At 45.2% G+C, this 14,554-nt stretch overlaps 1 protein-coding gene across 1 annotated transcript in view; it reads right to left on the bottom strand.

The window, feature by feature from the left end:
• Positions 1–14,554, bottom strand: part of LOC118314521 (glutamate receptor ionotropic, NMDA 2D) — a 47,691-nt gene that overhangs the window by 25,426 nt on the left and 7,711 nt on the right. The window contains exons 2-5 of the mRNA XM_035641033.2: positions 6,399–6,738; positions 5,859–6,065; positions 4,518–4,784; positions 353–681 (exon numbers count right to left, since the gene is read on the bottom strand). Coding sequence (XP_035496926.2) covers positions 353–681; positions 4,518–4,784; positions 5,859–6,065; positions 6,399–6,686 — 1,091 coding nt within the window. The 5' untranslated portion in view covers positions 6,687–6,738. The remainder of the gene's footprint in view (positions 1–352; positions 682–4,517; positions 4,785–5,858; positions 6,066–6,398; positions 6,739–14,554) is intronic.

Raw genomic sequence — 14,554 nt, 5'->3', positions numbered from 1 at the left:
TATTAGCTCTGCAGCTCATTAATATACATAAGACATGGTCCACTTGCTACAGATGCTGGGGTAATTTCGCCAACTCACAACTACATGCACCAACAACATCTATTTTGCATGGATGATAGCCATCTCCTAATTCAGATATCCTCCCTGCTCTCTGACATTGAATATACCAACTCCACCCATATACCTTCCTTCTCATTCTGGCATCCTGTCTCTGTTTTGTTTTTTCTTTCCTTTTCACATATTCTGTCTGGAGTCGGCCAGCTGCCTTGTACTTACCCCCAGCCTAATATTCATCTTCCCTTCTCACATGCTGCCTTTAAAGTTTTCCTGTTTACGCTTTTGTCTGCCTCACCTCATCCTGCCACGCAGCCTCTGAGTCTGATTGGCATCCGTCATGCAGTTGGTGACAAAGTTGGGCCCACCCGTGGTTCCATAATCCTTGCGCATGGCCACTGCCCCGTGAGTCAGCACGGACACACCCCGAGCAATCCTACGGCGAGGTTCGTCCCTCCAGCCCTGTGGCCGCACAGCGAACAGAGCCCGGGGCAGGTTCTCCATGCCCAAACCTGAGAGAGCTGGCCCCACAGCAAACCACATGTGAGAGGCTCCAGCCTGCCCAGCGGCCCAGGCAGCTCGGAAAACCAGCTCCGCCTCCTCCTGGGAGCAGTACAGCAAACGTACCTGGAGGACAGTAGGAAGGCAGGGAGAAAACAGGGACGAGGGGAGACACACACACACACATACACGCTAGTGAGATAAGGGGGGGACAGGGGAGACGTGGAGAGAGACAGAGGGTGGAAGAAGTAAGGGGAGAAAGATAGAGCTGGAGCACAGGTGCACATGAACGGGAGGGAGGGGAGGGCGTTGGATAGAAAAGGCAGTATCGAGAAGCAGGAGAGGTACAGTAGCCGAAAGCTGATGTGATAAGGTTCACAGGAGTCGGCATATGATTCAAGGTCAAGCAGACACACCAGAAAGGGCCAAGATTGCAGATTGCATGTGATATATGCTAACCAGGAGGTGCAGGAGACAATGGGGGTCAATGCTTAATGAGCTTGGGCCTGATGAAAGTAGTTACAGTTATGACTAATGAAAAGAGGAGTAAAACAATAAAGGGAAACAAAGCAAGTGGTAGAGCAGAGAGACAGAGTGGGAGCGACGTGGAAGCATGGGAGGTGGGGGCGGTTCAAGACCGAAACACACCTGAGGGAAAACAAGGTGGGAGAGGTTAAACCCTGATATATGTTATTAAAAGGAGGGTGGAGAAAGGACAGGCCCGGTTGCACCAGCTGGTCTTTACTGACACTGGTCTTAACTGCTAAGTCTGTCTTTGATAAGACAAATCCTTAGAATGGAAATCAACCAAACTTAATATTAGTCTCGTCTACACCCGACCTCAGCAATGCACGCTCACTTTTGTTCTATAGACAATGATTGACGAGGGTCAGAGTGATTGCTGACAGTCCATTAGAATAGTAGGTATTTGTTTTAATTATAACAATGGTAATAAATATAATAATATTAATGTATACATTTTACACACGCAATGACTCCGCTGTTTCTTGTGTGTAGGTGTCCACTGAGGAGAAGAGATCATATACACACAGGCAGAACATGGTTTGTGGCTTGCTAGCATTAAAAAAAATAATAATGATAATGATAATGATAAAACACTCTGACCTCTTTCCAGTAACACAGGGAGACAAGGGGACAGTCAACGAGAGACAGAGCATGCTGTGGAAACAGCTGTTTTTACTTTACCACTTGACTTAGAACGCCAAGTTACAACCAACTTAGCTTAAGACCAAGCGTAAGACCAGTTCGTGCAACCGCCCCCCCCACTGGAAACCACAGGATACAGAGAAGGCGACACAAGCAAATGGAGGGAAGTAATCCGAGATGGGGAAACAGAATAGTCACTCCTTGGAGAATGGAAAGGAAGAGTGGGGGTTAGAAAATAACTAGCAAAGGGTGACATATTCTGGTGAAAGCAGGGCCTGAAGAGATGAGAGATTTTTTTTGAAAGAAGGGGAGATGATGGAGAAAAAAAACATTAAAGAGAGAGAACAGCAACATAGAATCACATAGCAGTGACAGTGTATGAGCTCTCTGCTGTGAGTGCTGAGCTAAGGATGGGAGGGTCCGAAATTGACCAAAGAGGGTTTTAAGGGGTTAGAGGGGAAATTGACAGAGAAGGAAGGGATCGACAAGAAGAGGATGGAGCTGAACTGAGTAAAAAAAAAATAATAATGGTGCGGGCGTGAGGTTAAATGCTGACAAATACCCGAGAAGAAAGAGTGTTTGAAATAAAAGACATACATAAAAAATGACTGAGTGAGGAAACGAGACAAAGGAGAGTCGAAGGACACACAAAAAAGAAGAAGACGATTCTTTGATGGAGGAGGAGGAGGGGGGAGTCAGGGAAAACAGACTGAAAGCACATTTTGAGAATTGCGCCTTCATTGAATTTTGAACTGTAATGGCTTGCCAAAACAATCCTGCCTGTATGCCAATAAACCTCCGGTGAATTAGACAGGGGATGAGAGTGACAGGAGCAGGAGGGAGAAAGAGAGTGACAGACGGAGAGGGAGACTGCATTGAAAGAAGGGAAGGAGAGAATCGGTTATAAACGGACACAAAATATCTAAAGACGGGAAAAGACGAAAAGAGAGGAACATACAACGGAGAGAAAGAGAGCAGAAGAAATACTGACAAGGCAGAAGCTGGAAGAGGAATGGAACAAAAGATAAGACGGTGAAAGATTTTGAGTAGAAATTGACCCAGACCCCAGCATCAGGTCATCTACAGTGTAGAAAATAGGAACCATGTAGCAAAGAGAGAGAGAGAGAGAGGGAGAGAGAGAGGGAGAGAGAGAGAGAGAGCATGTAATGCAAACATCACTAAGCGATCACAAGCATTTAATAGCCACGCAGTAGAGTAGAGCAAGAGGGTTAAAAAGCAAGCACTGCGTATAGGCAACCCGCTGCAGGCAGTATGTTATATTAACAGTGACACTAGCAGAGTGGAGTCAAAGGAATCCAGAACACATGTACACACTCACGGACACAAACACACACACTCAGTCACACACACACGCAGAGCTGCAGTGGCCATGCTAGAACATTAGCAATGACATTGAGACCCAGACTAAACTGAGCCAGTGGAGAGCAGAGTCTGTGGCCGGGAAGACGTGCAAGCAAGAGGGATGGACGAGTGGACTGAAGGAAAAGAAGATAGCCATACAGAGACAGTGAAAAGCAAAGCAGCAGAGGAGAGTGAGCTTGTCTCCAGGCATAGAAACGTTGGAGGGGAGGCAGAGGGGGAAGGAGGGAGGGGAGTAAGCATAAGAACACTGAGATGAGTGAAACATTGAACAGGGGGACTGTGGGGTCAAAGGGGTGGTTTAAGGGAGGACCATAGGGTCAGGAAAAAAAAGTGATGGAGGAATTTAGAGTGGAGGGACAACGTGTTGAAAGTGAAAAAGCAAGAGCAAGGGGCTAGTAGGCAGGAACGTTTGACCTAAGTAAGCACAGGAGAGGAAGACAGCAAGCTAGTGGGGTAGAAGAGGGAGAGGGAGCAGGCATACAGTGTGAAGGAATGGAACACACCAGAGGTACAAACCAAAACCACAAATCTTTCTGGACAAGGTTGATGAATCAATGTCAATTTGAAGTGAGTTTGAGGGTGAGGTTTTTTTTTTCTCCCTCTCTTTGTACTCTGAATATACTGTAGATATTTACAGAGATGGTAACTAAATTGAACCACAATGGAATCATGAATTACATTCAGGCCTTTCAGGGAAAGATTCTCCAAAGGTGAGACTTTGCAAACCATGTTAATTTCCTTGCAGTGGCCTGTCAGTGGGTCATTGATTACAAACTCCTGCTGTGCAGCCAAACACTGTTCGAACCCAAAGAACACGTTTATGAATTCAATTGGAGATCCCAAAGTCAAGATACCAAATATGGCGGGGTGTTTGAAGGGGACAATTTGAGTTCAACAATGCACCAGACATGCCTGTTTGATAGAAATATTACAGCTATGAATAGTTTACTCATTGTAAACATCATGTAAAGTAGCTTCAGTGAAGAGGTGGAACAAGCTGACACATTGTGTATATAATACCGTCTGACATTGAGGATTGGGATGTTTTTTTCCAACCTTAAAGCTACTTAAGGGAAACAAGGAGGCAACTGTAAGTGGTTTAACTTGTTTAGCACTTTGAACTCCATAACTCTTCACACAATGCCACATGACGACCAGCCAGCAGATCAGATTGACTCGTGGTTTTCTTGTATCATTGAACTGTTGATGCTTTGGCAGATGGGAGGGGAAGAGAAGAACAGAGGGATAGAGGAGAGAGGGGAGAGAGAGCGATGCGGAGGGGCTGAGGGAGAGACGAAGAAGGAAGGAAAAAGCTGGGAAGCCACCTGTCAGAAAAGGGGGCCCCCAATGACACTCGCAGCACTTCCTCCCCTTTCCTCCCCCCTTTCCCCCCACCCTCCCCCCTGTCTCACCTGCGCCTCGTTCTCCTTCAGCAGCCTGCGCGTGCGTGCCCCCCCAGGGTCGTCGGTCACGTTCAGGATCACCACACTCTTCTTCTCCCAGCCGATGAACGAGCCGTCCGTCAGGCCCTCCACCACAGACAGGAAATCCTGGTAGCCATGGTGACGCGTGGACACCACGGAAAAGGCAGTCCAGTCATACTCCTCCAGCACCTCAAAGATGACCTCCAACTGGAGGGCAGTAGAGGAGCTGAACTGGAGAAAAATGGAACCTGATTCCTGATTTGGGGAAGAGAGGAGCAAATTTGGTTAAAAAGATCTATGCAATCCATCCTCTGAAGTTTTACTTTGTCTAAGCTGCAGCTAATATACAGCCACAGACAGTATTTTCTAAACACAAAACTACAATTCTCTGGACTGCTCCATTTCCATCGTGGCATCATGGGGCTTGAAGTTTTGATGGAGCAGTAGCACTCGTGCAGCCACAGGGCTAAAGCAGCTTGGATTGTTGCACAAATTATCCTGTGACGTCCAAAAGGGAGTATTTCTAAAAAGTGAGTTTAGGGGAAGGGAGAGGACGAGGAGGGTACATCTTCAAAGGAAGTTCATTAAAGTGCTACAATTTAATTCCACAAGAGTGAATGGTTAAAACAGTATTTGTTAGCAAGTAATGCAATGCTTTTTGTCTTTCTTCCCCGCTTTGTGCTGAAAATCCCGAGTTTTCTCTGATGTATGCACACTTGAACACAAATTTACAGTGCACACTCACACACACACTTGTCTTTACTCACTCATACACACACACACCCATGTCAGCTCATTGCCTCCCTCCCAGGAACATCAGAAGCAGAGCAACAGCCCCAGTTGGTGCCATTTACAGATCAAACACTGCAGAGTTTCAGCAGATCAGTGACCCTGACCTTCAACTTCCCCTCTGTCCCACCGGCACTTCCCAAACCTTTTCTTCACTGAGAGGACGTGCGACATTGTGACATTGAAAGTTGTTATGGCTATAAGCAGCTCAGCCTTTATACTTCATTCATTCTGTGTAAAAAAAAAAAAAGAAGAAGCCTCTGTGCATGTTTTATACTTCTATCAATCCATTCTGCTTTAGTATACAGCACCAACCTAATTAACGTTGTCCCACTCGCCAGTCCTCACATTTGGAGCAACACAATCATACGTCTGGGACACCTGTCCTCTTGTATGCAATGCATCTGATTCTCTCTCGTTCACACGCACACACACACACACACACACACACACACACACACACACACAGACAGACAGACAGACACTGTAATAACCTACTCTTCACTCTCCCACCCAAAATCCCAACCTCCCTCCTCCTACCTGTGGCATCCTCCCCAGCCCCGCTCCCCCTCCTACAGCCACTATGGGCAGTCCTGTTTGCGCAGAGACAAACTCCAGCATGGGGGCCAAAGGACCCCAGGCTGTGCGAGGGGGCCTCTCCTCTTCATAAACCAGACCTTGCAGGGGCCGTGCAGCCAGCAGCTCACACAGCTGGGACAGCACCGTCTTAGGACTACTGTCATTCACCTGGGACATGATGAAGAAGGAGAGAAAAGCAAACAGAGATGGATTAGGACAGGGAGACAAGTAGAGTTTACCAGCTACGGCGCTAGGTCTTGATTTGTGTTATTTATATGGAAGGCGTCTGTAGAATGCATGGCATGTCTGGCTAGCAATGCAAGCTGTGGTCAAAGAGCAGAGCCAGGCGCCCACTCGCTCGGCAGAGCCCACACATCGGCTGCAGTGCGCTGCCCATTCAGCTCAAATAATGAGGGTGACTATGAATAATGGATGGTCATTGTCATTCCCTTCCTTCAAGTAAGGCTGAATGAGCAGTAGGTAGAGGAGACAGTGTCCAACCTGTAGCCAGATGACATTAGCAGAGCCCCACTGGGTGACCACACTCTCCCCCAGGGAGCCGTATACCCGACCGAAGCCGGGATAGAGCACCCTTCCCCCAGGCCCCGCCACCGCCGCCTCCGCCTGCACCGTAGCACCAGCGTGGATTACGGCGATGTTGAAGTTCATCATGGCCCCTGCGTCACGCTCCCGCGGGCTGGGCCGGAGCAGGAGGTGGGGGGAGGTTTCCACCAGACCTGCCCACTCTGCCAGGACCAATAGGAGAGAGAGAGTAGGTATGGCGACCATGGCAACCTGCCGAGGGGGGGAGGCAGATATATATCGCTCTGAGAGAGGGTGCCTGAGAGAAAGAGAAAGCAGGGAGGAGGAGAAGAAGAGGGCGCAGAAGAATCAAGAGAAGAGAAGATTAAGTTTGACTCAAGTATGATTTCCGTCATGGGCGTATAAGTTGGCATTGGCTGGAGAAAAGACTGGACAAGGAATGTGGAATGCAGAGGGGAGCAAAAACAACAGATGGAGAGAAAAGAAAGCGAGGCTGAGAGAAGATGAAGTGGGTGCAATTTAGGCTGCAGGCCGAGAAGGAACAATATAAGGAAAAATAGAAACTGGCCGTTGGAGGGAATGATGGGGAGAGAGTTAATAGCAGACAGACACAAAGATGGGGGCGGAGGTGGTTATTGTGCTGCATGAATGATAACAACAATTAAGATCACTGTAAACACACGCGCCCTCACACAGCTGCATCCACACACAGACAAATGCATTGCAAGTGTTTGAGTACACACACACACACACACACACGCGCTCGCAAGATAAATGCATGGATGCACTGCGCCCGTAGAGAAGTTAATGATAAAGAGATACGGGGGTTAATGCAGTACATACAAACATATACGCACACACTCGCACAAACAACCATACAGGAACATAATGACTACCTGGGAGAGAGCAGGGGCACACAAACACACAGCACATCATTTTCAATTTACTTCTGGTGCCAACTGCCCTCCCTCCCTTTCTCCATTTCCATCTCACTTTCTCCCCCCCTCTCTCTCTCTCTCTCTCTATCTCTCTCTCACTTTTGTTTTGTCCTTTCATATTCCCAATCTATTTTCCCTATTTTCGTGGCTTGAGTTACCTTCACATTTGCACTGATTAACAGGGGCCCCCTGACATTATATTCCCTTTAAAGTCACTCCCGCTCTCTCGTTGTTAGTCTGCTGATTCCTTGACCCCGATCAGTATTTTTGGATAGAAACAAAAAGCAGCAAATAAAAGAAGGGGCTGTGGCGGAGGGTAAAAAGTGACTGGAGGAATTAAAAAGGGGAAGAAAATATGTGAAAGAGCTGTGAAATGCATAGAAAAGAAAGGTGGTGGAAAAAAGATAGGCCGACTGACCAGGTGGAGAGGTAGGAGACAAGGGGAAAAGGAGGAGGCCGACTCGGGTGAGATGGCGGGAGGAGGCGTAAAATGTGAGGAGAGTAGCAGGAAAAGAAATATTGATTAGTCGGATGTGTATACGTGTTTGGCTTAAACAAATACACTGCCAAACCTGTTTTGAGTGACAGGGCTGTGGTCATGTGTTTGTGTGCATGTGTGTGAGGTAGGGGGAAAGAGCAGTGGAATGAGATGGAATGAGAGGGCGAATGAGGGAGGCAAATAGATTTCGGGAAAGAGAAAGAGATGGAGGTGTGGAGAGATAGGGAGAGACAGACCTGTTAGTAGGAGAGAGAGAAAGGGGGGATCTAATAAGGAAGGGGAGAAGGTGGAAAATCAGGGCTTTGTTGTTTTGTTTTTTAATCTTCTTTAAGGCGAGGAAGATGTGGCATAAAAGAAAGGAAAAGGACAGAGACACATATGGGGAGAGAGACGACGAGAGCCAGAGACGAAGCTGCGGGAATACGCTGCACCATATCCTTTGGTGAAGATGTATTCGACGGTGCTGAGCTCTGAGCCATTAACTGTCAGGCCTGTCACTGTATTTCAGTCTCACGAGGTGTTTAAGTTGCACTGCTCCACCTGCGTGTGCCATTCCACCACAGCGAGCCCTGTTGGCAGTGTGAACACAGTGTGTCACTGTGCACAGTATCCACTTTTCCTGCAGAGTGTTCTACGGTGAACGTGCAACTGCACAGTCTCACTGAGGCGTGATACAGTAATGCACAGTACAAGTAAATTATAATCAGCGCCTTATCTACATATACCTTACTTTATAGTTCATTATGTGTTCCGTTTGGTTAAATCTGGAAACTGAAAAACAGCTTACAGCAAACACACACACACACACACACACATACACACACAGAGAGAGAAGCGGATGGAGAGTGGGAGAGAAAGAGAGATTACTGTTTCATTTGATTTGCTACCGTAAATGAGTCTTTGTTAGAATGCAAATGTTCATATTTTCATATATTTTTCCTCATGGCTTTAAAAACAAGCCTCTCCAGTCTTTGGATCCTGTTCTGATTCAGTAGCGTCTATACTGCGTACATATTTGGTAAGCCGACAACCCAGGAAACGTCCTGATTGGGATCAAGTTGTCAAAAGGTGTGTGGATTTCTGTTTTCCTCAAACAGATTTACGCTAAGGAAACAGTCAAGTTGTTGGTATGTGAATAGTAATTTTTTAAAGAAATATGGAGCACTGCCAGAATCTCACCATCACATGATTTTCTAATATTTTGGAAATAATGTGTTTATTATCATTATTCATGACGTATCCAGATTGTGTTTGGCTAAGAACTGTGAATCGTCATGAATTATTTTCTTCTTTCTTCAAAGGAACAACGGTAAAACCTGAATTTTGAACTTACAACCCTTTACTTTCTTTGATTATTTTTCTTCAGGATGTAAAAGTTTGAATTCATCATGATGCATTCACCTTCAATCATCATTTGCTATCTAAATGATTAAAACTGACAATATACTTAAGTTTGTGTATTGCACAGTGCTTATCTTTAATTGTGTCAATCATTGTAATAAGTGGCTTACTGTAGCTACAGTGTAATTATGTTTCCGCTGAGTTTGTTTAGTTTGTCTTTTTTAAACAAAGAAAGTGGCATTTTCAGCAGCACAGACGCCAGCGAGCATGCCAGCAAAGGGTTCCAAGCAAACTAAAAACACCTTCAGGAATATTTACAGAGTACTTAAGAGCAGGAATATTCTCAGGCTGACGGAGACAACTCATCAACAAGATGAGAGAGAAAACATTCACATGGGCAAACCAGCCTCCTCCTTCTCTTCCAAAATTACCAGCCAGTGCTCCACAATCAAAACACATCTCATCATATCTCTTCTTAAACATCTGATTCATTCTGCATAATGTGCTCACTGCGATGCCAAAGGATTACGTATAGGAATTATGGGCGAGTGTATGTGCAGCTCTTTTTAAAAACTTTCACTGGTTTGAAAAATATCAAAATCAGTCTGCAGTTTTCTGTTGCTGAAGGCAAGTCAACCTCTTAGAAGGTATATCCTTCTATAGAGGCGAACAGTGGAGCCTGTATTATTCATGTGACTACCAAAGAGACCAAAACTTGTATAGCCTCTGAACACAAAATGAGAGATTGATTCTTGGCATCGGTGCGATGGTAGGGAAACAATCACAATGTTTTCGAGTATCAGTTCCCTCTTCTACCCCCTAATTGTACATGCTGCTGCTGCAGCGAGAGCCTGCGGTAATACTGAAAGAATGAGTCGCAAGGGAGGAGGAAATCGCTTGTGTAGAAGTCAGTCGCTGGCATCCATGCCTCTCCGAGCGCCTTTCCCACCGAACTTCAGTGCAGGCAGCACGCCAGACCGTTTGCTGCATCGGATCTGCTGGGGAAATGTGAATGGGGAAGGAGTCGGTGGAGTCTGGAGTGTGGAGTTGTGGAAGTGCAGTCTTTAGCCTTGTGTTCAGCACCACATTGGGCTGCTGCTGCTGCTGTATTGCATGCTGTCATCCAGAGTAATGAACCGGCTTCCTGTTGTCTGTGGCACGGGCCGGTACTGAATCAGCTCAGGCAGTTTTCCGTGGCCAACACCACACTTGAAATCTATGTATATGTGGGCTAATGTACAGTCTTACTGTACACCATTACAAGAAAGTGTAGCGTCGCTGTGAGTGCGTAAAAGAAGAATATGGATTTTTTTTTTTCATTCATCCACATTTGGGACTGCAGTGTGCTCGAGAAAATTGCTTTATGTAGTCTCTGTAATATCCTTGGGTCCATAGCTGTACTATAGTAAAAGATAAGATAAAGTGCCAGCCCAGTGTGTGTGCTTGTGTGTGCGTGTGCGTGCATGCGTGTGTGTGTGTGTGTGTGTGTGTGTGCGTGTGTGCGTGTGTGTGTCATGCGGGGTAATATGGGGAGCGGAGGAATGAAGAGAAGAGTGCAGCTGGAGCTCAATGCTCCTCGTGTTAATTGGCCCATACTTCAATCACAGTCACTGGAGTGTGTCCTCTCTGATGGAACAGATCCTCTCTCTCTCTCTCTCTCTCTCTCCCTCTCTGTCCTGCTGCACTTGTTCACCCACTCATCCACTTGCTCACAACACTCTGACTTGACGCACACACACGGACATGAACGTGCTTGCAGACACACTCCCTCACGCAGTCTGTCTCACTATGAGTTGGTTCTATTTGTTTCATTCATTCATTCATATATTCAGTCAGTCAGTCAGTCTCTCTGTCACCTCACTCTGCAGCATCTCACTTTCACTAACTCTCCTTCCCTCTCCTCCCACAACTCCTTGTCTGTTCTCCCCCAGCCCTCCCCCACTCTTTCCTTCCACACGTCTTTCTCCTGTACTTCACATTCTACTTCCTCTCCTCCCTCACTTCCTCTCTCATTTTTTTTTCTTCCCCTATCGCTCCCTTTCTCTCTCTTTGATCCCTGTCGAGAAGAAGAGTCACCAGGCAAGCGAGCGGCTCTCGCTCCCATTGTGCATGGTGTGCAGAGTGATCTGCGAGTAGCGCAGTGTGCAGCAGCAGGACGTACAGTACTGTGTTTTTTACTGCATGGCTGTGAACAGCAGTTGTAAAGGCCGCCGCCGCTGCTGCTGCTGCCTCCCTCAGACTTGACAGCCACGGCTATCATAAGCCATTCCAGTGACAAATGATAGAGTCATCTATCAAATCCACCAAGTCTTCACAGGGAAATCGCAACACACAATATTTGTAAATTAAACATGCCACAGGCTGATAACCAGATTAAAGCTGGTCGCTCTCCTAAACTTGACACCATTCTTTATGTGGAACAGTTAGGGGCTAGCTGATACGGATTACGACAAGCAAACAAAAAAGATTGTTGTGTGCAAATGACTAATGTGAGGCACACACGTGCACACAAATATCAGAAGAATAAGTCAGATGAAAATTACTTTTAGACTCTTTCTATTATTCTTTTTAACAAGTAAATACTTGATATGGTGTAAAATGAAATTATAGACATGCACAGTCTCCAACCAGCACATGCAAAACAATCTTATTTCCTATGAACTTTACAGGAGTGAAACATCTACTGGCTTGTTTCCGGCATTTAGTCTCTCTTTCTGCTCCTAATATTGTACACCTTTTACAAGGACAAAATGAAACCATCACGTTGACATTTCACTTTGATGTTTGTTCACAGAAAAATAGTTTTGTTCTCACATTTCAAGTCCCTTTTATGTCCACGTGCCTGTACAAAATGCACCTCACTTGCCTTTGTTTCTTTCTTTTTTTTTCATGGCTTTGGATTAAATCACTTCTGCCAAGAGACAGTGTCAATTAATTGGACTTCACTTCTGTACATCCAGGGGGATACATTTCATTACTTGAATGGGAGAACACTCCTTGTTTCTCTTCCCTCTATGGGTTGATGGAGATGAGATGAAGCTGACCCTGGACTCTGCCACGGCATAGAACTAACAATTCTCCGACCTCATTTTTTAACAAAAAGGAAAAATGTCTTAGTCCTCCCCGCTGTGGTTTCTGGCACGCCAGACCATGACAAGCAGTGACTGGAAATCACATCCATTATACGAATGATTATTACTGAAATATTTGACATTACCACGTCTCATCTCTGCAACTCATAACATTCAGCACAGGGTATGTAATTACCTAAGTGGGGAATATGTTTAATTTTGCTTTGATATAACTTGGCATATGTCTAATAATTGTAGTAATGTTGAAAAAATGTACTTGTCTAACCTGAGAGGGAAATCAGGTGATGGAAGTAAAAGGCCTGTCAGTGGTTTCCTTTTGCTTCGTCATACAGCTTGGGAATCTTGTATTATTCACTTTGTGTGTGTGTGTGTGTGTGTGTGTGTGCGTGTGCGTGTGTATGTGTTTCATTGTCCTGTCATTCATTTAATTCTCAGGGCATTGCAGACATTCTCACCCACTGCATTCTTATACAGGATGAATGAACAACACCCATTTGTGTATGAATGATGCACAGAAATATTTCAAAAATGTCTGTTTTATTTTATCTCTATGTGACAGACACGGGCACACACACACACACACACACACACACACACACACACACACACCCACACACTATTCAAAAAACCCCTGCTACAAATGTTTCACTACTCTCGTGTGTGTTCAGACATAAATATCAGTAAGGTCATATGCTTTCAAGTGGAAAGGCCAGTGTCTGGGGATCTCGCGTCAGGAATTCACATAGCAAAGTGCAGGAAATCCTCCCAATATGCCTAACTGGCCTGTATTAACTCCTCTTGAATGGTTTTGTGATGAGACAACATAGTTTGTATGCCCTCTGTCAATGATGGTTAAAGTGTTTACTTTAACACCTCAACACCTGACATCCAAACAGGCAGGGAGCAGAGGTTTGCAGCGCAGTTCCCTGCACTGTCCTTTTTGCTGCCAGGTTGATTATAATACCACATAACGAAGTGGATTTAATGTACATTTAATTAGCGTTGTATAATTGTTTTTTCCCAAATCCTCCGTCAAGATGCCCTTACAGCACACGGCCTGGGGGATTATCTTATTGTGTTTGTTTTAATAGGAATCATGTCTCACTCCTCAACCTTTTACAAGCATCCAGAAACTCTGAGGGCTTTGTGCTGGGGGGAAAATAGCTTCAATATCAGAGCGCTGTCAATGCAGTGCAATCATCGTCAATAAACATGCATCCATGCTGTGCATTTACATAATGTACTGTACATTCATGCTTCGCTGATTGTTGCTTTTCTTTTTTTTAAACAAGCATTGAGACTGAAATCAGGAATAAATTGTATGACACTTTCGGCAGATGTGAAGAGAAAAAAGTCGGAATAATTCCGACATTAATAGAAGCATCAGTATAATCGTTGAGACACAAATACATTCATGAATGAAATGCTTCGCTGATTGTTGCTTTTCTTTTTTTTAAACAAGCATTGAGACTGAAATCAGGAATAAATTGCATGACACTTTCGGCAGATGTGAAGAGAAAAAAGTCGGAATAATTCCGACATTAATAGAAGCATCAGTATAATCGTTGAGACACAACAAATACCGTTTTTTTTAATAATAACTTTAAACAGAGGAATTTTCTCATCCCACACCGAACCAGCTCCGGTGTTGCTCTAGTCTGTTTGCACCAGCGCTTCCATTAATTCCCTCATTGATTGGCCAGACACTGGGATCACCTGGCCAGATCTAAATCAGTCACTAATTAAAAGAGCGAGATGAAAAGCAGACGACACTGCAGCCCTTCAGGGCCTGTAAGGTGAAACATTCTGTAACAACCACAAACTAGGAAGCTACTCTAGACTCTCAGCAGGGGAAAAATCCAAAAAACACCTAACTCTGCATAGCAATGATTCACAATCTTATTCTGAGAATAAACAGATTAAACTGGTGTGGGAAACCTTCTCTGATAACTATGGCTCCTTTGTACAAGGTCACACACAGGCAGGTGTGTGTGTGTGCACGCACACACAAACACATACACACACACACATACACAAGCAGGCGTGCGTGTACAAACAACACATTCGGATGAATGTGTACAGTTGGTCTGCCACATTTACACACAAACGTTAAACAAATTTTAGCTTAAGCTAGTTTCTTTCTGTAGCAGGGGCCACATGTTGCCAGATACAGTCTGCTTAAAATCAAACGCTGCATAACAATGCTGGGTGCAGGCTTGTGCTGCGTTCACAGCACATCTGGCT

This window comes from Scophthalmus maximus, chromosome 1, assembly GCF_022379125.1.
Source record: "Scophthalmus maximus strain ysfricsl-2021 chromosome 1, ASM2237912v1, whole genome shotgun sequence".
NCBI classification, from domain to species: Eukaryota; Metazoa; Chordata; class Actinopteri; order Pleuronectiformes; family Scophthalmidae; genus Scophthalmus; species Scophthalmus maximus.
The sequence above is the reverse complement of the archived record's forward strand: the minus strand, read 5'-3'. Positions and strand labels throughout refer to the sequence as shown.